Source organism: Aythya fuligula, chromosome 4 (assembly GCF_009819795.1).
Source record: "Aythya fuligula isolate bAytFul2 chromosome 4, bAytFul2.pri, whole genome shotgun sequence".
Classification (NCBI taxonomy): domain Eukaryota; kingdom Metazoa; phylum Chordata; class Aves; order Anseriformes; family Anatidae; genus Aythya; species Aythya fuligula.
In genome coordinates, this window is record NC_045562.1 from 62181973 (window position 1) to 62207634 (window position 25662).

At 38.2% G+C, this 25662-nt stretch overlaps 1 protein-coding gene across 4 annotated transcripts in view; it reads left to right on the plus strand.

The window, feature by feature from the left end:
- The first annotated feature begins 1654 nt into the window (after positions 1-1654).
- The window catches only part of BOD1L1 (biorientation of chromosomes in cell division 1 like 1), a 35063-nt gene continuing 11055 nt past the window's right edge, over positions 1655-25662 (plus strand). For 2 of the 4 annotated variants that reach the window (XM_032187015.1, XM_032187016.1), the window contains exons 1-16: positions 1655-1879; positions 2089-2213; positions 3377-3567; positions 4735-5346; positions 5778-5927; positions 7181-7350; positions 7826-7949; positions 8271-8415; positions 9703-9778; positions 10667-16808; positions 18239-18306; positions 19496-19565; positions 22075-22121; positions 23154-23241; positions 24333-24412; positions 25042-25126. In XM_032187015.1, coding sequence (XP_032042906.1) covers positions 1655-1879; positions 2089-2213; positions 3377-3567; positions 4735-5346; positions 5778-5927; positions 7181-7350; positions 7826-7949; positions 8271-8415; positions 9703-9778; positions 10667-16808; positions 18239-18306; positions 19496-19565; positions 22075-22121; positions 23154-23241; positions 24333-24412; positions 25042-25126 — 8398 coding nt within the window. The remainder of the gene's footprint in view (positions 1880-2088; positions 2214-3376; positions 3568-4734; positions 5347-5777; positions 5928-7180; positions 7351-7825; positions 7950-8270; positions 8416-9702; positions 9779-10666; positions 16809-18238; positions 18307-19495; positions 19566-22074; positions 22122-23153; positions 23242-24332; positions 24413-25041; positions 25127-25662) is intronic. The other 2 variants (XM_032187017.1, XM_032187018.1) reach the window with 1 other exon arrangement.

Below are 25662 nucleotides of genomic sequence, written 5' to 3' on the forward strand. Positions count from 1 at the left end.
TTTCACATTCAGCTATTGAGTCAGTTTGAGTATGGACTGCTTGTTGCAATAGTTTCAGACCACTGGGCATAACTGATCCCTAATAGCCCTTAAAGTCCCAAATCTTATTAATGGATTCCTGCTCTCTAGTATTCTTCACAGCACATTCCTTGACATAGCTGGAGACAAAGGCCACAGGTACTCCAGGCTGTCTGTGATGTATGTGTGAATGGTATGCTGTTCTAGGAAGCAAGAATCTTACTTGTGCTGTTAAAATACTTTTTTTTTTCTGCATTATACTTGAAAAATAAATAACTAAATGGAAGTTGCAGTGCTTTTTTCCTAACAACAACAACAAAAAAAAAGAACATGAAAATGTTGCTAACCTCCTGGTGATGTCTGAATTTTTCATCTACTCTCATGGTCACACACAATTTCTAAAATTAGTAATGCATTTACAAAAATGATACCCCTGACTTCTGCACTTTCTGGCTGACAACTACATGGCCTTTAGTCACCACTGACAAAACTTTACTGAGAAAAGATATAACAGGGCCAGCAGGCCTCACATAGGCATATGTGAGTAGGGACTGGACCAGGCGCCAAACTGCAGATTTCTGGACCCTCCTAAATTTTGGTGCTTTGATCCTTCCCGATGTCCATGTATGAAGCATGACACTAGAAAGAAAAGCCAGATTTTAATTACTCCAGCACCCATAGATAAAAGTCTCACAATACTCTTAAACATGTTAGATGGAGTTTGTTCTGTGGAGTTCTACAGCATCTAGAAGTATATATTTCACAGCAGGGAAGCTAGGGGCAAGTTTTATACTTCTGACATGTTTCTAAGTGTGCAGTAAGAGTCCTGAGGCTCTTGCTTTTACGGTCGGATTTATAACGATTATTACAGATGGCAATTTCTACCATTTGCACGAGATCTCCACTCCTCACACCACAAAACTTGTGTAAGCGAAGTATTAGTACTGCCGAGTCTCCTTTTTTTTAGGTTGCAAGCCGATCTCTGGTGTACTTTTATGTATTTTTTGTACTTTTCTTGCGTATCGTGGGGAGGACAGATTAGCCTCTTACGCAAAGAGTGAGGAACCAAAGCACACCCGGCACTCTCCCTCCGTTCCCACGTCAGGTACAAGGACGTCACCCTCCCCATCTCCGTATTTACTGCTCCCTCACAGAAAACCGCTAAAATCCATAATTTAAAACCCCTGGGCGCGGCGCGGAGCCCTCACGCGTCTCCCTCACCCCCTTCGCCCCGCCCCCTCCCCAACGGCCGCCCCCGCCATGATGGCGGCCGGCGCAGGAAGGGGCGGGGCGGGGCGGGGCACGGCCGGGAGCGCGCAGCGCGGCGCGGGGCGGGCGGCAGGGCCGGGGCGGCGGGGGGGCGGCGCACGCAGCGCCCGCCCGGGAATGGGGCGGGGGGGGCTGAGGGCCGCCGTTCCCCCCCCCCGCCCCGCCGTTGCCCGCCGGTGGCCCCGCCCCCTCCGAGGGCCCGGCGGCGGTCGCATGGCGCCGCCGCCGCTTCCCTTCCCTTCCCCTGCGGCCGCCTCTCGCTTCCTCCCTCCGTTCCCTTTCGCTTCCGGGGTCAAAGCCGCCGCGGCCGCCGCTCGGGAGCGAGCCCGGTCCCGCGGCCCGGCCGGCAGCGCCGGCAGCCGCCGCCATGGCCAGCAACCCGCAGCCGCAGCCCCCGCCGCCGCCGCCCCCGCCGCCGCCGCCGCCCCCTCAGCAGCCGCCGCCGCTGCCGGGGGCCGGGGCGGCGGCGGCGGCGGCGGCGGGGGGAGGCGCGGCGGAGCCCGAGCTGGTCTCCATGATCGTCAGCCACCTCAAGAGCCAGGGGCTCTTCGACCAGTTCCGCCGCGACTGCCTGGCCGACGTGGACACCAAGGTAACGGGGAGGCGGCTGAGGGGATCGCCGGGGCTCGGGGGGGGGTCAGGGGGAGCGAGCGAGGGGCGCTGCCCCGCCGCCGGGCTGCCCCCTCTGCTGATGTTCCCCTCAGCACACCGTGCTCGGGGCGGGGGCCGTGTGTCGGAGCCTCGTGTGCCAGCTCTCAGCTTTGTCTCTCCCGTCTTGTCGGGCCGTTTTCCCCCCCTCAGCCCGCCTACCAGAATCTGAGGCAGCGCGTGGACAACTTCGTTTCCAACCACCTGGCCACGCACACCTGGAGCCCGCACCTCAACAAGAACCAGCTGAGGAATAACATCAGGCAGCAGGTGCTCAAGTAAGTGGTGCCGCTCGGCCGGACACAAACGGTGCTCTGTGGTGGGTGGCTCAGGCGTTATGTCAGCTGTAAACTGTCCCCTTTCTTTGGAGGGACCCCCGAAGAAGGTTCTGTTGGTGTTCATTAAAGGTGGTGGTATTTCCGTTAACAGCTCACCATCAGCATTAGCCAGAGTTAGGCTGCAAATGTTACTTTGCCTGGTCCAAGTTGATCCAAGGATGGAAAGCTTCGTTTTGACTTGGGGTATAAGATCCTAGTTACAGATTAACTTCCCTGTCTCTTTTAAGTCAGAAATTAATAAAATTATTAGTGTCATCTGGTTTTGAGCGAAGGAGGTTAATAGGATTTGACTGATCAAGCTCTGCAGAGTGCAAAGTTAAATTCACGAAATAAGAAATGGGATGTAAATCTGTTACGAGAAGAGCTTTTGCAGAACGGCTGTCATATCAAACTGATGTCAAACGCTTACCTCATGTTTGATTATTTCATTAGAGTCCCTTTAGTTTTAATTGTTATAAAATAGTCATAAGAATCATCAGAAAGTTTCTTCAAGGAAGCATGAGTTTGGCCACTGAACTGGGTCAAATAAGGTCTTTCTGAACAAGTGTGTTCTGTTAGGTATAGTGATACCTTTGGTGACAGGTACAGAGGATCTGGGGATTTTTAAATAAACAATGAGTTTAAAAGGCAACATAGTCTTTCCTGGAACATACAGGGTTCTAGAGAAAACACTCAGGTAAAAAGTTCTCTGTTGTCATTTATTTTTTTACTTAGCATTAAGGGTGTTCTATAAAGCTGTAAAAACTCTGAGGTGTCACCTTGTATTGTGCAAAAGGTAAATTAGGGCAGTGATGACTGGTCTAGTATTCATCTGTCCCTCATGCCTTCTAGAATGTGTTTGTTTTATGCTAAGGGAGTTGATAAGATCAGGTTTCCTTTTTCCCACAAAAGTCACTTTTATAATTAGCTAATACCTGTAGGCATCACCTCTAGTGATGTAACCACGGGCCGTTTGTTATGTTAATTCCATGTGATTGGATCAAGCATTGATGCTTCTCTTGAAGTGTTTAAGAGCGTTTACATTATTTAAATGAGCATTTATCATTAAGATGTTCTCAAAAAAGTCATTTTTTTTATTAAGTATTAATGTAACTTTGTTCCAGGTCTGGAATGTTGGAATCTGGAATTGACAGAATTATTTCTCAGGTTGTGGACCCAAAGATCAACCATACATTCAGACCTCAGGTGGAAAAAGCTGTCCATGAATTTTTAGCTACACTGAATCATAAAGAGGAAGCAGGCCCCAGTACAACTCCAAGTGAGGACAAAGTAGATGCATCTGTTACAGTACAAGGTATTCTACCATTTCTCTTAGCAATCTATTACCAAAATATTTATTTTTTTCAGGAGAAGAAGCATTAGTTGGGTTTGCTGCTAGCACAGAATTGTTGTCATCCATGCTAGTAAGCTGAGCTCCAGACAGCATACCATAATACTTGTCTCTTGTTGTTTTTACAAAGTTAGAAGGCAAGAGAGGTGCCGTGTACTGCTCTGTCACTTCTATCTGAGATTACAAGGGATCAGTTTACTGTAAGAAGAAAAGTTGACCTCAGGGTTTAGCCCTGCATGTGTTATGTGATCAGATGAGACATGGGTGTAAAAGAAAAATGATTTATTTTTTTTTATGCATTCATAGATGAATAAAGCTTGTCTTTAAGATGTTTAATTGTCTTAATGCTGTTGCAGTGTACAGTGAAACTTTAATGGCTAAGATTCTCTCAGGAGCTTAGGTTCTGGTGTAAATCAGCCAATCCTTAGTTTGTTTATAAATGCAGTACTTCCTTTATGATTTTCATTTATGTTGCCTGGTATCAGCTTCTAAACACTCCTGCAGGTAATTGTCCATTCTTTCCCTTCCTAAGAGACTCCACAGCAGTCCATCTATTTGTAACCAGAGCCTTTATTTAAATCCTAGCCCTTTTCCTGTGAGGCCCACTTCCTTTAATGTAAGTGGGTTAACAAGCCAGCTGCAGCTCCCAGTACTAGTCTGTTTAACCCTTTCTCATCCATCTTCAAAGATGTTTCTAAGAGGATGGGAAAGTGATAGCTGGCATTTTGATAGCTCTGTTTTTATATAATCGATACACTGAGTTAATTTCTGATGTCATTTCTGAAGATACCAAGGGGTACAAATGTAGACTTCTTGCTGCAGTATTCAGTTTTGTGCTTGTCCAAGGCCTATTGATGGTAGAGTTGAGCATCCCTCCCGTAAACGACCCCTGCTTTCACTTGAAGAGTGTAACTGGTACTTTTTTTTCTGAACGACATTCTCCAGATGCAAAATTAGTTAAACCTTTTAGTTATTACTGTTTCAAATAAATAAAAATCACTCTTTTTCCATTTACTTGCTTAAAGTCATTCTGTCTAAATGTCCACTTCCTTTCAAATATTTCAAAAGCTTCCTTTGTGGAAAATCACAGAAACTGAGATGAACTAAAACTTTTATTTCTTACTCTTCAAGGTGTCTCTACTACAACTCCTAGTGGCAATGTAGCTAATGATGCAATGTCCATTTTGGAAACAATAACTTCTCTTAACCAAGAAGCAAGTGCTGCCAGGGCTTCAACAGAGAACTCAAATTCCAAGAACAATGACAAAGTTGCTAAAAGACTCTTATCTCAGCACAGTGTTGATGGTGGTGCTGAGAGAGAGAAAAACACAGAGGACTTGCAAGACAGAGAGAAAGCAACTTCTGATGTTTCTGGAGAAGGAACTGAAACACCTGCGAAGTGTGAAGATTCAAATGAGCTTCCCAGCCAAAGTGAAGAAATAAAAAATTCAGCAAAGGATACTAATAGTTTGACTAATACAAGTAAAGAAATACAACAGGAAAGTGAAGAGCAAAAGAGTAAATTAATAGATAAATGTGACAAGAAACCAGACAGCAGTGAAAAAGTTGAAAGAAGAAAAGAAAAGAAAGAGAAACCTGACAAGAAGTCTGACCATTCAAAGAAAAGTGATGATACTACCAAGGCAAAAGAAGAAAAGCAAGGGAGAGAGTTGGAACCAGCGAAACAGTCAGTCCCAGAAAAAAATAGCAATAAACATAAAACAACTGAAAGCAATAAGGAAGGTATGATGTGGACAATGCTCATTCTTAAAATATGAAGTTGTTTTTGTTATGTGTGTTTGTTTTGTTCTTTTCAAATGTATTCAGGAGCTGAATCAGAAGTGTGTGGGGAATGTATGTTCTCTGCTAGTTCTGGCAAACTTAACTAGCTAGCCACAGTTATCTCTTGGTTCATTACCCTTAACCAAGGTACCCAAATTAGCAATCTGATCATTTTTGATTCTTCAAGTGTGTGTATTATTGGTCATCTGTGTTATTCCAGTAAGATCTCTCAAATTTCCCAGTCTGCGTTTTAAGGTGTTTATTTATTTATTTATTATTTCTTAAGACAGCTTTGTTTTCAGTGGCAAAAAAAAACCTGTTTTGGTAAGAAAAGATTCTCAAATATAGTATGCTGTATTACAGCCTTTTCTCTCTATTCTTTCCTTTGCAAGAACATACATCAATAGATTCGGATTTGGATGTACTCAGTGACATCACTGTCAGCTCTGTCCATACCAGTGACCTTTCTTCCTTTGAAGAAGAGAGTGAAGAGGAAAATGTAATTTCTGACAGTACTGAAGAAGGGGAGATCACATCAGATGGTAAAACAATTAGAATGTTAATTTTGGTGGTAAAATGGCAAGAAAGAATATGCAATAATTCTGTTATTTGAGTGCATCCTATCCCAAATTTGACATTTTGCAATATTTTCTATTGTCTTTATTTTGAGGAAAGACTTTCAATGTGGAGTGGTAGTGTTTGTGCAATCATGAAAGATGAGCACTAAACATATTTTGAGTCCTTTTTTAACAGCATGATGTATTCTAAGGATTGTGAATCTTACTTGTACTACAGTATTCCAAAGGCAACAGAAACGCATAGCATTTGGATATGGATGGATATGTGGCTTTGCCATGAGCTTTTCACCCTCCCTTCTGCCACAAATTCAGTATATCATTGGAGTGTTTTGTTTGTGATCCTGCAGTAGTGGGTGTAGCAGACTTTGTCAATTTAGGTTGTTTTCAGAGCTTTAAGCGTTCTGGGATTTCTAAATTCTACCTGGCTACAGTAGAAGGAACATGAATGGATCTAACTTTTAAGAGTTTGGGAACACCAAACCTGTTCACTGGCTGCAGTTCATTTTTTGAGTTCTCCTTGAGCAGACCTCAGATTCTTTTGATTTCTGTAGATATGTGACTTCTGCGTTCATTAATAACTAACCACTTCATAAGACAGTGTCTTAGTACCTGAATGAGTTGTGTCTTGTATACTCTGAGCTTCTCTTCTGCTCTATATTACTTGGCAGTACTGTATTACTTGCATATTCTCTGGCTTTGGTGTTATCTGTAAATGTGACAGATTGCATGAAGTGAAATAAGCCTTAAGTATATTTCAAGCATACAAATACTTTGAATTGTTTGAAGTACAAATATTTTTGCTCTATTGCAAATCATCATGATAGAAATCAAACTATTTCAGTTTTACTTTAATTACATGTATAAACAAATGTGTTCCGTTTATATATTTCAATAAGCCTACTTATTTTTTAAGGTCTTAAACATTGTACACATTTTTGGTGTTAGAATGAAGCTTAGTTTAATACACAGAAGAAGGTATATTCTGACTTCTTATTTAGTATCTTGGATTTTTTCTTCGGCTGAATAATGTACACAAATACTCATTTCATGTTTTCATAATCTAGTGATACTTTGCACAATATTTGATTTTTTTTTTTGACTGCTTCCATGTTTAAAGAAAGTAAGTTACTAAATTTTGTGTCTTGCTTTTACAAAAATTATAGTGAAAGTACTGCCCTATTTTATCAGTATATCTCTACATTTCACCAACTTTCCAGATGAGGAGGCGAAAAACAATCAGAGTAAGACAAAGCCTCATTCTAATGAGATGAGTGATGGGAAAGCCAAGCCTGTTCGTCATGCTTATGTTCGAAAGCCTTTTTTGTACTCCAAGTACTTCAGTGACTCTGATGATGAGCGAACTGTAGAGCAACGTCGACAATCCATTGTAAGTGTGAGTTTTGTTACTGCTCGCTGTCATAAGTCCTTAAACTATTCAGCACAGAAATTTCACTTATAACCAGTGGTGGTTTGTGAGGGGGAGTTTCCTGCTTCTTTTCATTTTGTTTTTGTTGCTTGTGTCCCTCCTTCATCCTTCAATCAGTATTGCATGATCTGGAACACCACACTGCAGGGAAGTACTCTACTGGGTGAACCTAGAAGGCTTCTAGCAGTTGGGGAAAAAAGCACACTGCGGTTTTGACATCTTTTCCTTCACTCTCAAAGGAACGGTCTTTTGGTGTTGACAGGATTTACTAAGTGCATGCAGCCTCTTCACAGAATAGGTGATAGGTAGATTTTTCCTTAATTGAGTCATTCAGTGTGGAGAGTAAAAAAAGTGTAGGTTTTAGATGTATGTTTGTAGTCAAAGAACACTCTTTGACCTAATGATAATTTGTTTTCTCTTGTTTATATATCTCTAGGCCAAAGAAAAAGAAGAGAGACTCCTAAGAAGACGAATTAACAGAGAGAGACTCGAAGAAAAGCGTAAACAGAAAGCTGCAGAAAAAACAAAGTCACTAAAAAGTGGAAGTCAGAATGCTAAAGGTATGAAAATTACACATTAGCCTTTTATTTCTTTTATTTTAAGGGAAAATGATTTCAGAGTAAAATAATGTCAGTAGGTCTTTTGTCTTCTCCCTTGAAAGCCCATTGTTTTAATAGTAATGTGATAGGAAAATGGATAATGCAAATTATTAACACAAATGTCTCCAATTTTTCATATATCCGTGATTATTTTACTTGAATACCCATATACATTAGCATTCTCTGCTACACGTTAGTACTTCCCACTTTCAATCTCATTTATAGCTCAAACAGTGATATAAAGACGTACTTATGCCGTTCACCATTTGTGTATAATTTTAGGAAAAAGTGGCTTGAATGTAGAAGAACCTTCAGCAAGAAGTCTCGACACAAAAACTACTGGTACCAGCATTAAGGATGTGCTTAAGGAACAGAAATTCTTAGAAAAAAAAGTAGCCTTGAGCAGAAAAAGAAAAAGAGATTCAAGGTATTCATGTATTTGCTCAAAAGGAATGAAGTTTTTAGAACTTCATTTCTGTAGATGTTCTCTTCAACTTTGCAGTTAGCCTTACCTATTTTAACAGTTTTATCCTAAGACATCCAGTGAAGTTTGTTACTAATACCTCATCAAGTTGAGGTAAAAAAAAAAAAAAAAAAAAAGTTACATCTCCATAACGTAGTGCAGCTCAGACAGGCTTCAGTAGCAACCTTTGTGTGACTTCTCATCCACACAGTGATGATAAAGACGTGAGAATGGAAAGTTGTTAGATGTTTGTGTGTCTAATATAAAGTTTGTGCGTCTAATATAAAAAATTAGTGTAATGTATTTCCATTAACTTTTATTCTTCTTATCTGGCTGAGTTCCTAGTATATATTTATTGTTTTGTGTTCTGTCATAATTTTTTGCTAACTTTCCATTAATACATCATTTCTTGACTTCACAAATGAAGATTAGAAAAAAAAAGAAACTTACCAGATTGAGAGTAATTAAGCTAATTGCTTGTGTATGTATTTATGGTAATACATAAAAAAAAAAAATAAGAAAGAACCTGTCTGAATTTAAGAAAAGATTGGACTGTGAACTTAGGCACATGGTCTGAACTTTTGGGTAGACCTGTGCGGTGTCAAGAGTTGGACTTGATGATCCTTAAGGGTCCCTTCCAACTCAGGATATTCTATGATTCTATGATTCTATGAAAATACAATTTGTGTGTATATATTGTAGATATACGGAAATACATTATGCAGAGCAGCATGAGCTGAGATATACCCTGCAGTCCTTCAATATGAGTAACTTAAATAATTAATTCAGTCTTCAGCTTGCCCTGGTCTTTAATTTGGTGTTTTAAGTGGATATATACATACATATCTAGATACACATGTATTAATATTAAATAAGACAAGTTTCTGAAAGACAAAAACAGTATTTTATTTTTTTTTAAGTTCCCTTTCCTGTGATAAAGGGAGAATGCGTTTTTCTCTGTGGTAGGGTCTCTTATTCATTTTACAGGGACAACTGTAGTACTAATACTGTCATACTAACATTCTCTGCTTTAAAGCGCGGTTGTCCAGAGAGTGCCTGTGAAGTTAGTACACATAGTTTTCCAAGAAGAAAAAAAAGCTTGGGCATACCATTTAGTCAGAAGTTGTGTGACTGTGTTCAGTGTTTTAGTGTGTTTGTCTCTCGCCTTCAGCTTTAAAAGCAGAAAATTTACAAACTAATGTTAGTCTGTTATTTTCCTTTTTTAATTGCTTGTCCAAATTCCTGTTTCAGGCATGTTGAAGATAACTGGAAAAAGAAATATGAGCCAACTGAAGAGGATTCTAAGGAAATTCAAAAGACAAATGAGGTATGTGTCTCCTAAGCTATTAAAATTCATTTCAATAAACGAATGTTGTGATATTTCTTTTTAATTATAATAGGGCTTGTTCATACATCCATACCAAACTGTATACTACTCCATTCATTCCTGTGAATGATTTTTTTTTCCTGCTACTACTTTGAGTTGGGTTAGTGATACAACATTACCATGGTAGTGTTTTCTGAATTCCAGTAAATATTAGGTTACATAGTGTATGGTGCTGGCCTATTTTGTAGTAGGAGAAAAGAGAGATTTTGAGCTGTATTCTGTAAAACATGTTGGATTTTCTAAAAGAGTGAGGTACATCTTACATGCAAAGACTTGAGGAGTTTGATCTATATAAATTTATCCTTGGGAACTTATAGAGAAACTAAATATAGTCTGAATAGTACAGAAAAGACAGCTTTTAGGTTGAGAGGTTTTTATCAACAATGTTATTACCAAAAAAGTGATAGCTGGAAGTCAAGCTGGCAATCTAAAACTATCTTTTGTGGGTTTTTATTTTTTATTTAAACAGCATAATGGCTGTTTGAAATAAATTATGGAACATTTGAAAGGGTTAATATTTTGAAAGGGTTTTAAATTGTCCATTTAAAAGTCTATTTAAATTGTTTTAGAAAGAAAGGTTACTTTATAAAGAAGTGATATTCAAAGTCAAGCAGACCATTAACTTCTGTTTCTTTTGGCTTTCCCACAATGGCAATCAGTGGAAATAAATAAGGCAAATATCCTTTTCTTGCCAACAATATTTTAAATTAATTTTTATTACAGAAAGTGGGTCCCCTGCTCTATTGCTCTTATGGATAGTTTGTCTTCTAGAATTCTGTCAGGCATATAGTGGAGGAACTGTGTAACATGTTTAAATTTCTTTTACAGACTTGTGAAAAAAATTCTTCAAAAGAATTAAAGCATAATCATGGGAAAAGTGAAATCTCTAAACCGCTTAGAAGACTTTCAGAATCGGTGCATTCAACTGAGGAAAGCAAAAATGATTCTAAAGTGGAAAAGGAACACAAAAGAAAAACCTCTACCTCTCTTCAGGCTGAAGGAACCCAGCAGGACAGTGAAACGAGGGATCCAAAAAAACTGGATAGAGCAGAAGTTAATACCGAAGAACCACAAAAGCAGAAAACCACATTTAAAAATGAAAAGCACCCCAAAAAAGATAGTGACGCAGAAATTCAACATACAAGAAATTCTGCCAGAAAAGAAGCCAAGTCTTACAGAGATAAAAATGAAAAGGAAATAACCGCTGTAGAAGATAAAATTTCTTTAAAGCACAAACATAAAGGAGACAATGCTCATAAGTCAGGTGAAGATGTTGAACTCCATTCTTCTGAGAGAGGTTTGAAAGGTGAGGATGGTGCTCAGAAACATAATCAACAAATAAAGGTTTCCGCAGATGACAAACCTGAAAGAAAAAGTAAACACCGAAGTGAGCGGAAAATATCAGTGACTGGAAAAGATGGAAAAAATATTTCTGAACACACTTTAAAAACTGAAGAGTTGCTGCGTAAGGAAAATAAAAAAGACAAGCATCTCTCAACAGAAAAATCAAGAGCAGAATACAAGTCCAAAAGGTCACTGAGTGATTCTAGGCCACAGAAGGATTCCCTAAGTGCCTCAAAGCAACTTTCTTCTGCATCACAAAAAAGGAGTGAAAGTTACTCAGAAGATAAGCATGAAATAAAATCAACTAATTCTGAATGTAATTTGAAACAAGAAGATGGTGTTCATAAAGACAGACGAAGATCTAAGAGCCTTGTAGAAGACAAATCATTGTTAAAGTCTAAGTCAAAGAGTCATAATAAACAACTCAAAGCATCTGAAACTGAATTACAGGAAAATTTAGCAAAACAAGAGACTAGTCAGAAACAGGACAAAGAAAAGAGCATGGAAGAGAATGATTCAGATAAGCAACACAAATCCAAGAATGAAAAAGTTTTTGAGGAGAGTGGTGCTGATACTGAAAATGAAAGTGGCATACAGTCAACTCAGGGATCACAAAAAGACTTCAGTCACAGAGTTAAGTTACATTCTGGAGAAAGAGGATCTGTTAAAGAGAAATGTAGAGGTGATAAAGATTTAAGTAACTCCAAACTAGAAAGAAGGTTCTCTGTTGAAGGTCACAAAAGCAGAAGCTTAAAGCACAGCAACAAGGAAATAAAGAAGAAGGAAGAGTGTGTCAAATCGGAGGATAAAGATATTAAAGAAGTGGACAGTGGGCATGAAAAAGTGTTGGGCATCACAGTAGCAATGGATAAAAAACAAAGTAAAAAGATACCCTGTGAAAACAGAAAAGGCAGTGTATCAAACCAAGATTTGTTGGGAGAGGAAAAGCAGTCAGCTGGCACAACTGTAAGTAGCCATACTCCAGCCCCTCAGAAGTCAAGTGTAAATACTGATGGTGTGTATTCTGGTCATGAGGGAGAGATGATGGAACTTGACGTGGAAGAAGCAAAAGTACAAGAAGCATCTAAAACTGAAGGAAAAAGCATTCTAAATTCACTCCAAGCTGCAGATGCGAAGTACACAGCAAAAGAAAAAATTGCGCTCTCTGTTTCAAGTAAGGAGTTAAAACACAGTATGGCAGATCTTGGAGCTTGTGAACCACAGTTCCTGGCTGCAGTTGAAAAAACTGTTAAACAAGATATCCCTAATAAGCAAGATGGTGCCTTAGACGCTTTGTCCAAACAAGTTTCCAAGGATCAAGGACCCAATAAACAAGGAGCTTATAAAATGAGTGCTGTGCGTGAAACAAGTCGTAGAATCTCACTGAATGCTCACAGTAAAGATGAAACTTCAGAAGACAGCAGAAAACCAAAGAATTTTAAAACTGTGATAAATTCTAATTCAGATAATGTTTCTTCAGCAGGTAATTCTTCCAGAGAAGATGCTGCTGATGCAAAGTCCATGGATATTGATATCTCAGATTTTACAGATTCCTTGGATAGTATGTCTAAAGAGGAATGCCATAATTCAGATGGGACTTCTTTGTCTGAAGATGCTTTCATTTTGAAGAATGATGCAGCACGGGTTGTATACATGGAACAACAAGATAGCGCAACGCTGAGTTCTGTCATGAAAGATGGTGATGGCAACAACACTATGACAAACAGTAGAGAAAAGGATAACGAGGCACCACAGCCTGATGAGCAGGCAATGGAAGACAGTACAACTGGCTTACCTATTAAAGAAGGTTATGACAAATCAGCAAAGTTAAAAAGCACTCAAAGAAGAGAGTTGAAAACAAAAGAGGAAAGCTCGGTGACTGACATGACTGAAGACTGTGGAGGCGTAAAAACAAAAGGACATCTCCTAAAAAAAATAAAAAGAAAAGAAAGAGAGTGTTTGCAAACAGACCATTCCACAAAGGGAGAGAGGAGCACAATGGTGGATAATGTGAAAAAGAATGAGGTGCATGATGCTGATGACATGATACAATCTTCCTCTGTGTTAGTGCCTAAAAGAGTTCCTGAAGAAACAGTCAAAGGTTCTGTTGTAGCCACTAGGCAAGAAGGGAATGGTGTGATTGGCATGGAAGATAAAAATGAAAGCAATGCAGTAGGTACCAGTGCAGGAAGCAGCAAACTTAGTTTGTTGTACAGCAGCCTGCAAACAACTCCAGCCACTGTGATAGGAACTAGCACAGAAAAGATTGAGAGCACTGTAATGGCCACTAGTACAGGAGAAGAACGAACTGAGAGTGCATCACATTCTGAAAAGGAAAGTGATGCTACAACCACTTGCGCAGAAGAAGAAAGTGAGGTGGCGTTAATCTGCACAAGCATAGAAGCTGATGAAGGTTTCACAACGGGTGTATGGGTAAAAAGTAGTGAGAGAGGCAGTTTCATCACGGGAGCAGATATCGGTGAGTGTACAGTTGCAGCAGCAGAAGAAGGCGGTGGCAGTGTCGTCACTGAAGGGTTAGCAGAAAGTGAAAGTTTCCTAACAAGTACAAAAGAAGAAAATGGTGACTGTACCATGGTTGATGCAGAAGAAAGTGGTAAGGATTCAGTCAATGCAAGTGGAGCAGAAATTGAAGATAGTGTGAATAGTGCTGGGACAGAAGAAAAAGATGATGCTGTGACTAGTGCGGGCTCTGAAGAGAAGCGAAAGACCTCACCTTGTGGAGATGCAAGCAAATTAGAAAGTTCTGTGTCCTGCTTAGGTGAAGTGGAGAGCGATGGCGCTGTAACTAGTGCAGGGACAGAAACAGGTGAAGGATCAACAAGTGGTGACAGTTCAGCAGAATTCAGGGGCAGTAAGAGAGCTGGCCGAGTAAAAGAACACGAAGGTACTGTGACTTGCACAGGTGCAGAAGAAAGAGGTCATAACTTCATTATGTGCTCAGTGACTGGTACAGATGCCCAAGGAGAAAGCACTGTAAGTGGGGCGTGTATTGCAGTGGTCACAAATAATGAGGCTACAACTGGAACTAATGGTGACAAATCTGAGGATACTATAAATGGTGAAAGCACAGTGACCAGTACAGGCATAACTCCAGAAGATGATGCTGAAATTTCAGTAGTCTGCACTGGACTGGAGGACAGCAATGAAGGGTGTGTGGTTTCTTTAGATGCTGAAAAATGTGAAAGTCTAATGGATAGCACAAGAACAAAAGAGGAAGCCAGTATCGCTATGGTTAGCATTGGTTCATGTGATGATGAAGGTTTTGTGACTAGTACAGGCTCAAAAGAAGAGGATGAAGAAGATGAGGGTATTGTGACCAGTACTGGAAGAGGAAATGAAGAAATTGAGCATGCTTCTCCTTGCACAGGAATGGAAAGTGAAAATGCGCTGATCTGTATAGGTGCAGAAGAAGGTGAAAGTTCCATTATCTGCATAGTTACCGAACAAATGGAAGCTGAGTCAGGAGTGGCTGGCACAAATGTAAATAAGCTTATGGTTGACAGCGTGACGGGTGCTGAGAAAGAAGCTAGTCATGGCACAACCAGCAAAAATGCCAAAGGAATTGTTGAAAGTAGTGTAACCAGTGCAAGTGCTGCTGATGAGGGTGCCATGGCTGCACATACAGGAAAACATCAAGGTACTCTCATTCCTATGGATGCTGAAGAGTGTGAGGGCCCCATGACTAGTGCTATGGCACTGCAGGATAAGGGTCAGCCTGGTGCTGAAGAAGGACATGAGAACGCCATGACTTCTTTTGGTAGCAGAGAACCTGATGGCTCCATAAGTAGTGCCATTCCAAAGGAAGATGACAACTCTCTTATTTCTCCTGACAGAGAGGAAAAAGTTAAAGGTGATATTATCTCCACCAGTACAGTGGAAGAAAGTGATGCTCCCTTACATTCAGCCATGGATGCTGAGGAAGGTCCGCTTGCTGTTACAAGAGCAAATGAAAGTGGGCAAAGCTCTATGGTCTTAGCAGACACCGAAGACACAGAGGTGCCCATGCCCAGTACAGCTACAGAATTTAAAGAGAGTGTGCATGCTTCTAGCAGCAAGCAGGAGAAAGATGAGTGCACGATGATTTCCACTAGTATCGTGGAAGAATTTGAGGCTCCTATGTCAAGTGCCACTATTGAATACGATGGTGAGCTCCCCTCTGTGAAAACAGAAGAAATAAGTGAGAATACTATGGTTTCTATAGATATGGAAGTATATGATGTTCCCATGCCCAGTGCATCCAGTGTGGGAGGAGATGATGATGAAAGTCGACCAACTGCTAGCAGTAAAGAAGAAAAGGATGAGTGTGCTATGATCTCCACAAGTGTTGTAGAAGAACAAGTAATCCTAATGTCAGGTGAGGTCACAGAAGAGGCAGTTCAGCATGTCTCAGACACGGAATCAAAAAATGAAACAGTAATGATCTCCACAAGTACAGCAGAATGTTTTGAAGCTCCTATGTCTAGTGTAGCTGTGCAAGATGAAAATAAACTCACTGCTTCAGAAACAGAAGGGAGATACGAAGCTGCTATGATCACAACAAGTATGACAGAAGAATGTGAGATAGTCCTGATCAGTGCAGCACCACAAGCTGAAAGTCAGCTTCTTGTGGCAGAAGGAGATGAAGAGACCATTCTCTCTCCAAATGCATCAGAGGAATGCAAGATCGTGGAGACCACTGCAACTGTAGATGAAGGGTTTGGACTAGCTGCTTTCAATACAGATGCAAAGAGCGAAGGTTCTGTGATTTTTGTGGGAGAATGTGGAGCTCCTGTGCTGAGGGTTGCCACCAACAGTGAAGATCAACATGCTGCTTCAAGTATGGGAGATAAAGAGGAAGGGGCAGTGATCACTCTAAGCACAATGGAAGAATGTGATAGTCTCTTCACTTTTGCAGTCATAGAAGAAAGTCAACTTGCTGCTGAGAGTACAGAAGAAAAAGACAAAAGTGAGGACATCTTTAATACTGCTAACCAAATTGAATGCATCCTATCAACCACAGGCCCAGAAAACAGCAATAATTCTTTGCTTGTCATTGGTAGAGAGAATGAGGCCCCTGAGAGTATTGTGCAGGAAGAATCAGCAGCATCTCAGACTGCTGTAGACAGTGAAGTCACAGAAACGGATGAAAATTCGGTGAACCTCATGAGTGTAGATGAAGCTCTTTGTGTGGAGATTAGTACAGAGACTGCTGTGAGTGCAAGTCCTTCGTCAGAGGCAAATGAGGATGACGAGCAAGCTGAAGATGTGTTGCAGGCAGATGATACATCAGAACTCTCTTGTATGATTTCAGAAGCAGCAGTAGAGCGTGAAACTCTACAGAATGTAAACTGTAAATTTAACTCAAACTTGCTTTTAGAAAGCGACTTTTCTGAAAGGACTCCACTGCCTAGGCCACAGGCTCTTTCCTTAGTTTCTGCAAGTGAAGTAACTGTAAATAATGACCACGGTGAAGTGACTGTAGAAGCAGAATTAGGGGAAAAAAAGAACCTGCCTGTGTTGCATGTGGAAGAACTACATGGCAGTGATAACAAATTGAACTTGGTCAAAATAGATGATATTGGAATTGAAGTTACTTTTCAGAAAAGTAATACAACATTTAATTCAGGTGAGGATTTGTGTGCTTTTTTCCTGTCTTGAGTTTATAGTTGTCATTAATAAATGCTGAATTACTAATAACTTCTGTTCAAATATACCAGACTTCTATGTAGTTTGCAAAACTCTATCTTTAAGAATTGGTGGCAAATACTTTAAGCATGTGATTCTGAGAGCGTTGGTGTGACTGAACAAAAAATAGTGCAGAAAGATAAAATGTATTGAGTTATGATCTAAGTTATGATGATGTTTGCAAGGGATAATTATCATGGAGCTACAAGTAGGTTTTGTTACTAGCATGTTCTGAAATTCAGGAGTACTTTTATAGGAAAGAGAATGTATTTCATTTAAACATATGTTCAACATTCTAAGAATGGTAACTTACTGAGTTTTGAAGATTGAGCAACTATTCTTAGTCGTAACTGCAGATTTTCTCAGGGTAGTTTCTTAATGGTAATACTTCAATTCATTCTCTTATGCTGAATTTTGTCTTGTCTCTACACTAATAGACTTGAAATTATCCTCTTTCGTGTTTCTGGAGGAGTTAGTGATCCTAAATAAACAAATGTTTTAGGAGAGCAATGATTTTAGGTGTCTGTTTTTAATATAGAACTCAAGATACGATAGCATATGACGCTATTATGATTTATTTTTAAGATCTATTTTTCTGGAATTTAACATTTGAAGTGAACTTGCATGGTTGCTAGTTCCTTAAAATACTGCATAATGAACATCCTGCTATTTTTAGCCTTTCTCCTTTTTGAGCCTCCAGAGTAGTTGAAGCAGTAAGTTTATGAAATAATAAGTTCTGTAAATGCCATAATGAATTCAAAATTTTAAGTTTGTTAAAATTTTGGAGAAATTAAACTGTGGGGAAAAAAAAAAATGGGAAAAAAAAAAAAGTAGAGAAATACGCCTGTCCTCAGTTATGCCAAGGGACATGGAATGATGTTGGTTAAACACTTCTTTCAAAACCTTTTCCTTCTCACGTATGTCTCGAATGTTAGTTTTTCTGTTTTGGTGTTTCACTGGTTTCTTGTCATCCACTGATGCAGGCTTTGTAAGTACCGGGGTAACAGTAGTTTGTATTTAATACAAAGGTAACTTGCTGTTCGGAATTTTGTGAGAAAATCTGTTGATGTTTTCAAAGGAAAAGCAAGAAAAGCTGAAGTCTGAAGTCCATAAATAAGCTGTGGTAAATCCTGGTAACTTCTATTCTGCAATCTTTTTGTATTTAAGGAAAAACAGAGAAGTACTTGTGTTCTTGCAGATGTCAAGGTTTCTTTTAAGCTGGTTTGCTACAGACAGGCAACTATTGTTTCCATTGCCTACAGGAGGGGGTTGAATTCATGTGCTGGTTCATGAGGGATAGCATCCTACTGTAGCATGAGGTAACTATGGCATAATGTAATTAATAATTTTAACGTATTTGTATTTCATTAGGCAATAATGCAGCTTTACCAAAGTTGGCAGAAGAAGTCGAACTTGAAACTAACTTGAAAACTGAAGAGGTATGTGTTTTTTGTTGGTTTTTTTTTTGGCCGTTTCTTGTATGACTACATAAATTTTCTAGGGTTTCCTTACTAAATATTTGATTTCTGTGCAGCAAGGATTGCATTTGAACCTCAAAACATTTAGAAGGTCACTTTTTTGGAATATTTAGCTGCTCTTCTAAGCAGTTGGCATTTAAATTGTGTGATGTCCATGTTACTCTGTGGTAGAACCAATTCCCTTCCTCAGCCGTATTCCTTCCATGACAGTGACATCCGAGTTTGCGTTTCCTTCAGAACTAGTTATACTGTACGTTGTTGTTTCTGATATTACTTGTAAAGTATTCATGTATACCTTGTAAAGTATTCATATATGCCTTAACACTCACAGGTGGCAGTCAATTAGTGTTTTAAAATAGTAAGCATACAGTGCTGTTCATTTTATTGTATCCCTCGGTTCAGAGCATGGCTCAGAGACTTGAAAGCATTTCTGGAAAGGCCACCAGGCACAGGGCAGACAAGTTAAGTGTTTCTGAGCAATGGTTTCAATGCATTGAAATGCACTTTGTGAAAATCCACATCAGCTTCAGTCTGGTGGGATTTACAGAGTTGAGTTCAGTACCGCCTGCTGTACTGTTTACCAGTGTAAGATGGTGGTCCTACAGGCAGTATGGTTATGTTCACATGACAGTGTACCTGAGTTTACAGTGTTGGGATCTGACTGCATGCTGCATAAGTGTACTTACCCATGCATTTGTAATATACAGCTGATCTGCAGCTTTTATTAAAAAAAAAAAAAAAACAACAAAAACAAAGAAAACAGGCATGAGTTGGAAAACGTTCACTCAACTTGGTTAGATATGTATTTTTCTGTATATGTGTGTATGTTTCTGGAGTACTTGTCATGACCAGAGCTCCTTTTGGAATAAGAATTTGCACCTTCCTGAGATTTCTTTTGGGATCTCCTTGTTAAACTAATCCATTCTTATAATACCATTGTTAACTCTAAGGTCAAGCTCATGGCACCGCAGTGTTCAACAGTAATGTAACTGAGCTCTGGCAGTGTCTCCTATTAATATTTGTACTGCTGTCTTAGCTATTGAAGGCTTATCAGTCCAAAGGCAATAGTAATTACTACGTGAGGTAGGGGAGCAAAACAAAATTGTGCTGGATGCCTGTAATATTTTGTTTTCTCTGATTTTGCATTTAGCCGCAACAACCTGAAAGTCCAAGGAGTGAAGAAGTATGTGTGGATCTTCATATTAAAGAGCTACAAAAAGGTGATGTTTATGCTGATAGTACATTATTTTTCATACTGGTTTGATTATTACTCATAAGGGGAATTTTGTAGATTTGATATAGACTTTGTCTAGAGGTCTTGAAGCAAAGCCTGTGGAAATCGTCACTAAATGCTTCTTAGGAGCTCATGTGGCTTTGCATTTGGTTTACAGGAGAGAGCGGGAGGATCAGCCTTTTCTTCCAATATAATACATTAAAAGAAAGGTGGAAAGCACTTAAAGTTAAAAAAAAAAAATTCAAAAAATGTGGATTTCAAAAGAATGTTAGCACTCAATAAATAAAATAATGTTTGATGCTCAGGAACAGAAACTTCTGCAACGAGTGGCTTTCTTTCTGAAATTAGAACAACCTTGTTTCTGGTGTCATGACAGCCCCTTGGGGATATGATGTCAATTAAGTAATGTATGACTAGGCCACGGAGAGTTTACAGAAAGTTAAAAATATATATATATATAATAATAATAATGGGAATTTTTTTAGTCTGTTTTGCCTTCCATCAGATTAAAACGTTTCTGGCTAACCACTGAAATCTATCCATCCACTAAAATTTGAATAGTATTCATAAGTAGGTAGTCACCTAGCTAGAAATCTCAGTCAACTCTAGATCTGTGCTCAGTAATTCCTTTTCAATGTATTAAATTAGTCTTAAATGCAGGAGGAAAAAAAATCCCTCATTCCTAGAAACACATTTTCAAATGTGTTGCAGTTGTTTGGCTTTCCTATTAAAGCAGAAACACACCCCAACTTTGTTCCCATCCTGATGGATTGCATGCTCCAGATGCTTTACAAAGATGTTTACAACACTACCAGATGAGAGTTAATCTTCAGTTAATGGAGTAACAAGCAAAACTAAAATGAATTCCAGGAGGTACCAGTGATATTGCTGTATAGAGTCCAGAGAGGTTAAAGATGCATTTCCTCTTATGGAAATTGCAGCTGAAAGCATAAACTGAAAGGGTGCTCTATAAAGCTTACTTGTATATGCATAAAAATTTACCATAAAAATTTGCCTTGTGAAGCCTTAGATTCCTTTTTATTCTTGGGGTAGGTCAAATTCATATACCTACTTTAATGGTGTAGTGTATTCATCCAGGTATTAAGAGACATGCTCAACTCACAAGAAAGAAAGTGTAAATCCCAAGAATGGCTTAGAAGAATGTGGTCTTCAGGACACCAGATCTGTGCCACTTCACATCACGCAGTCACCCAGACAGACACTACTTAAATTTTAAAATGTGCACATTGAACTGGCTGTAATAATCTTGTTCCATGTAAAATGTTTAACACAAATCCATTTGTTGTGTAAATCATGTTGGATATGACACACACTGAAGAAAGAATAATGCTTTGTAGCTCTTGGTAGAGATTTTTTTTGCTTTTTCCCCACACGCACAATAATCTCTCTTTTATGTATATATATATATACATATAGCTCAACGTACGTAAAAGGAAGTTGTTTAAAAGACAAATGTGTGTCCTGTCATCAGTATGAACAGCAGACACAGTAGTTTAGTAGTCCAAGCTTCCTTGGAATGTAAACAAATCATTGCTGTTTGAGTGGGTAGGATCTAGCTCTTCATTTGACACTGCTTTAAAAATTGGAAGATATTGTGCAACTAAACAGTATAGCTGTGCATAAATTGTTCCTAAAACTTACAGGTTTAAGAAATCAGCTACAAACTGTATAGAGTTTTATGTAAAAATGGCTTTATTGGATCGTGGGTTTATGTTCTAGCTGAAAGAAAAGCTGGTTGGAAAGTGTTAGCAGCTTTTTAAAATAAAAATACTAATTCATTTGCCTATGTGAATCAGATATAAAGGTGGTTCTTTTTGTTTTTTTTTTTTTTTTTTTTGAACCCTCTCACAGAGCAGCCTTTTTTTTTTTCTCTACTTATATCTATATGAAGTGACTTTGAAAGGTATGGAATTTTTCCAAATTGCGAAGGACTCATTAGTTTCCATAATACGTAATTATTTTCCACATTTTTGTGATATGTAAGGTTTGGCTCTGGAGTACAGCACAGTCTAGCAATCAAACAGCTTCTGTATGTGCGCTGTCTCACTGCTACAATTGTGCAGACTTTAGTTCTCTGCCAAGCCTGATGTTACAGCTTAGTTTTCAGCATAGCTTACTTCATCCCATGATGTAGCATCTAGGTCTGCGATGTTGGTGACTGACTCATTCAAATGTCAGAAGTGTATTTGCGACTTCAAGGTTCCTGTATGTTTCACAGAACACAGCCTCGTGAATGCCTGTATTTTAATCTTAACATGATTCTCATCTATCTATGCTTTAGAAATCCATTTGCTTTATTTTTGTTTGATGATATACTGTTAAAGGGTAAGGTGCTTGGGTAAATGATATTTTCAACACTGAAAGCAAGTTATATAGTGTCACGTATTTATTTAGAGCCCTTTCAGAGAGGTGAAATAGAAGATATGAAGATATTTTGCTGCTAAACTTTTTTCTATTTTTTTTATTATTTTTAGTAGATTTGCAGCAGAGGAATATTGCTACAGGAAGAGAAACTATTCATGTAAGTTTTTTTGCTTTGTTTTGTTTTAAAAAAGTTTACTATCAGTTTATGCTGCTTTCTTCTTGCTTGCATTACTTCTATTTACATTAAAACTTCTATTTACATTAAATATTCTCTAAACAAAAATATTATTTCTTGTATATGCAGAGCCTATATATGTGTATATATGGAGACTGTGCAGCTGTGTAGGTTGATGCCTCATTACTCTTTTGAATTTACAAGTAAATAAATCTTTTATTGTTGTTTAACGTTTTACAGCTATTTCAAGAGTGTTCTTAACTGTTAGAAGGTAGAAGCTTGTTCCTCTTCTTGAGAAAAGAGGGCAAAATAGGGATTATAGTGGGGCCTTTGATTGGGACTAGAAAGCTGCTCTTTTAGTGCAGTCCACTGTGATCTCACAAGAACGTGGAACCTGTAATTATAATAAGGATAATTGAGAAGATTTTGAAGTGTTTCTTATGGAGCAGTAGCAAGACAGTTTACATAGGTGACAGGTTAAAAAATGTGTCTATAGTTTCTTGAACTTGAATATTCAACTTTTTTTTTTTAACTTTGTAATATATATAGTAATATATATAAAACATATTATTATACTATATATTATATATATATATATTACGATGTTGTTTGATCATGTTTTGGTTCTAATGAGATACGGATTTTGTTTCTGCTTGTTGGAGAGTGTCCTTCGTTCAAATCCAAATATATTTTGAGTATATTGCTATGATACATTGCTTTTAAAACACATAGTAGGATGCCTAATTAAAACTAAGCATTTTTTTATTAAAAGGATCGATTAAAAAATGTGCAAATACTGCAAGCCAGAAGTGCTTTCATAATAGTAGTAACATTCTTTGTGCTGTAGAAAGAGACAGGTTTTGTAATTCCACTACTTACCATGTTAATGGATATTGTATTTAAAAGTAGTGAATAGGAATAACTGTATCCCTTCTATGTTTATAAACTTTATGGGAGAGGAAAAAAGATGGAAAAGAAGGTAAAGAGTTGTCTTTCTTTGTATTTTATGCATAGGTGGAAAACATGGATACCAAGATAACTGAAGAACATAGATCTAAAGGAATACAATGTAAATCTTCAGGAACGGTAGATAAAGGAAAATGTAAGTGATACAGAAATGCACAAATATGTGTAAAGCTTTTCTGTTGCAAAATAAAGTCCTGCTGTGATCAGGCCATAAAATTCTCTCTTGAAGGAAAGACTGGAATGGGGAATTACAAAATCCAAAAAAAATACATCTTTCCAAAACAGCTCAACATATTTGAAATAGCTTCATATACTTTAAAATAATAGGGTAGCAAATTCAGTAGTATACAGAAGAGTATTGTAGCTTTTTTGATCATAGGGGAACAAACTTTCTTTAATCTATAAAATAATTGCTGACTTTATCCTTAAACAAAAAAAAATGGAAGGAAAATAAAGCTAAGGAGAGCTGATCATTAAGGAAATACCTGGCCATTCAATGGACATTGTTTCTTTCTGTTAGACTGGGAAAACCAAAGTTCGAGAGTAACCTTTTTGTGTGTCTAGAAGCAAAAGTTGAGAAGGAAATTAGTCCATTGAACAGCATAAATATTTCTAAGCTAATACATTTGTTCAGCCATTTTGTTGACATAATAATGAGATGATAATAGCTATTTAATGAGACAGTAATAGCTATTTAAACTCTGCCTTCAACTGAAGCAAAAACTTACTTCAAAAAAAGCTTACTAAATTTTTTTGATTTTTTTTTTTTTTTTGCAACAAAACAATAAAAAAGGTACATTAGGCTAACTAATTATGTCATTTCTTTGATAACTGTTTTCTTTCTGCTTTTAAGAACGTTGATTTGATGAAGGAAGCAATTTGAAGCCAGGCAGTATTTATGATAGTGTCCCACGTTTCATTAACAGATTTCTCTGGTTGGATTAAAGTTACGGTTGATGTTTAATTTTTTGATACGGTATCAGTAAAATTTCAATTTTGAGCTCATATTTCAAAAAAATAAGAAACATGGAATTCTTTGTTGTAATTATTTTGTGTTCCTGTTCAAAGAGAGATCAGCATAACTTCCTGTTCATAGTTCTGTAAATAAGATGCTGCTTTTTAATATTATTCCAATAGCACTAATGGTATTGCCGGTGTAAAAGCAACATCAAAATCTGACAAATACTTTTTTTTTTTTTAATGCTTGAACTGTTGTTTGTTTTTCAGGCAACGAGCCGATTGCTCAGGATGTGAGAAAAGATGATGAACAAAGTCAGTGTTCCGAAACAAAACCTATTAACACCAAGGTATTTTCAAGAACACTTTTTAATGTTCTGTAATTGTAATGTAAATAAGACTTAAGTCTAAGTTTTTATTTCTATAGCAGTTTACTTTAGGAGGTATTTCCATTATTAAATGATAATTAATTTTGCATTGTGTTGAACGCAAAATGAATATAGAATACTAATTCTATATTCTTTCATGGGGTCAACTGAAAAAAAAAATTGCAGAGGTTTCTGTTGTTGTACACAGTGTAGTGACCAAATATTTTTGATCTGTGATGAACCAATTTGCCCAATAGTTAAGAACTTAGGATCCCATGGAGCACTGTGGGAGGCCAGCTCTCCAGTCAGTTCAGCATCTTTATGTTTGTACTGATCTGAGATCAGCAAGTCCTTGACCCAAGTCCTGTATTTGCACAAATCCCCTCCAGGTCAGAATAGGAACTTAAGGAAAAACGGGTGTTCATTGTAAGAGTACATGCAGAATATTTTGGATTATCTTGCCCATTGATTTTAATGAAGGCTCTCAGCATCAACATTTTTAAGAGATTACAAAATAGCTGGGTTTTTTTTGTTTATTTTTAAATCCAGGTAACTGACAATTTCTTTAATTTGTAGTAAGTTGCTTTTTTCTTTGTTTCAAAACAATGCAGGAAGTTACTTCAGGTGATACAGCAGAAGTGTCCAAAGAAATTGATGCAACGCATACAATTCCTAGAAATGCTGTGGAAGTAAAAGGTAATGAAAATACAGTCTTTGCAATTTAACCCATACTGAATGCTACTTTCATCTGAATGATTCTGGGAGCAATAAGAAATTCAGTCCCAGTCAAATACTTGCATATAGAACAGAAAGCAACTAGAGAATATTAGTGCTATCAAATACTACATTATTCTCAGTTCTTTTAATGGTGAGTGCAAATCTCATGTTCCTGGTGATGATAGCCTGACCCAGATAAGGAGTTACAGGGATATTACGCATCCACTTCAGTATACAGCCTGACTAGGGAAGCCGATTGCAAATACATATTTGGACAGGGGGAACAGCATGTTCAGAACATGTGAAAAGAATAGCTTCTTCCAACTCTAACCAAAAGTAAGTAAGGGTTTATTGGGGCAGGGGGGGTGGAACACGTTCACAATCAAAAACAGTCCTGTCTGTTTACAAAGAAAAAACAACAAAGAAAGAGCTTACAAGCTACACTGTTGTAATTGACACATTAAATAACGCTTTTTAAAAAAGTAATAAAAATAGTGTGTCCGCAGGGCTAATAG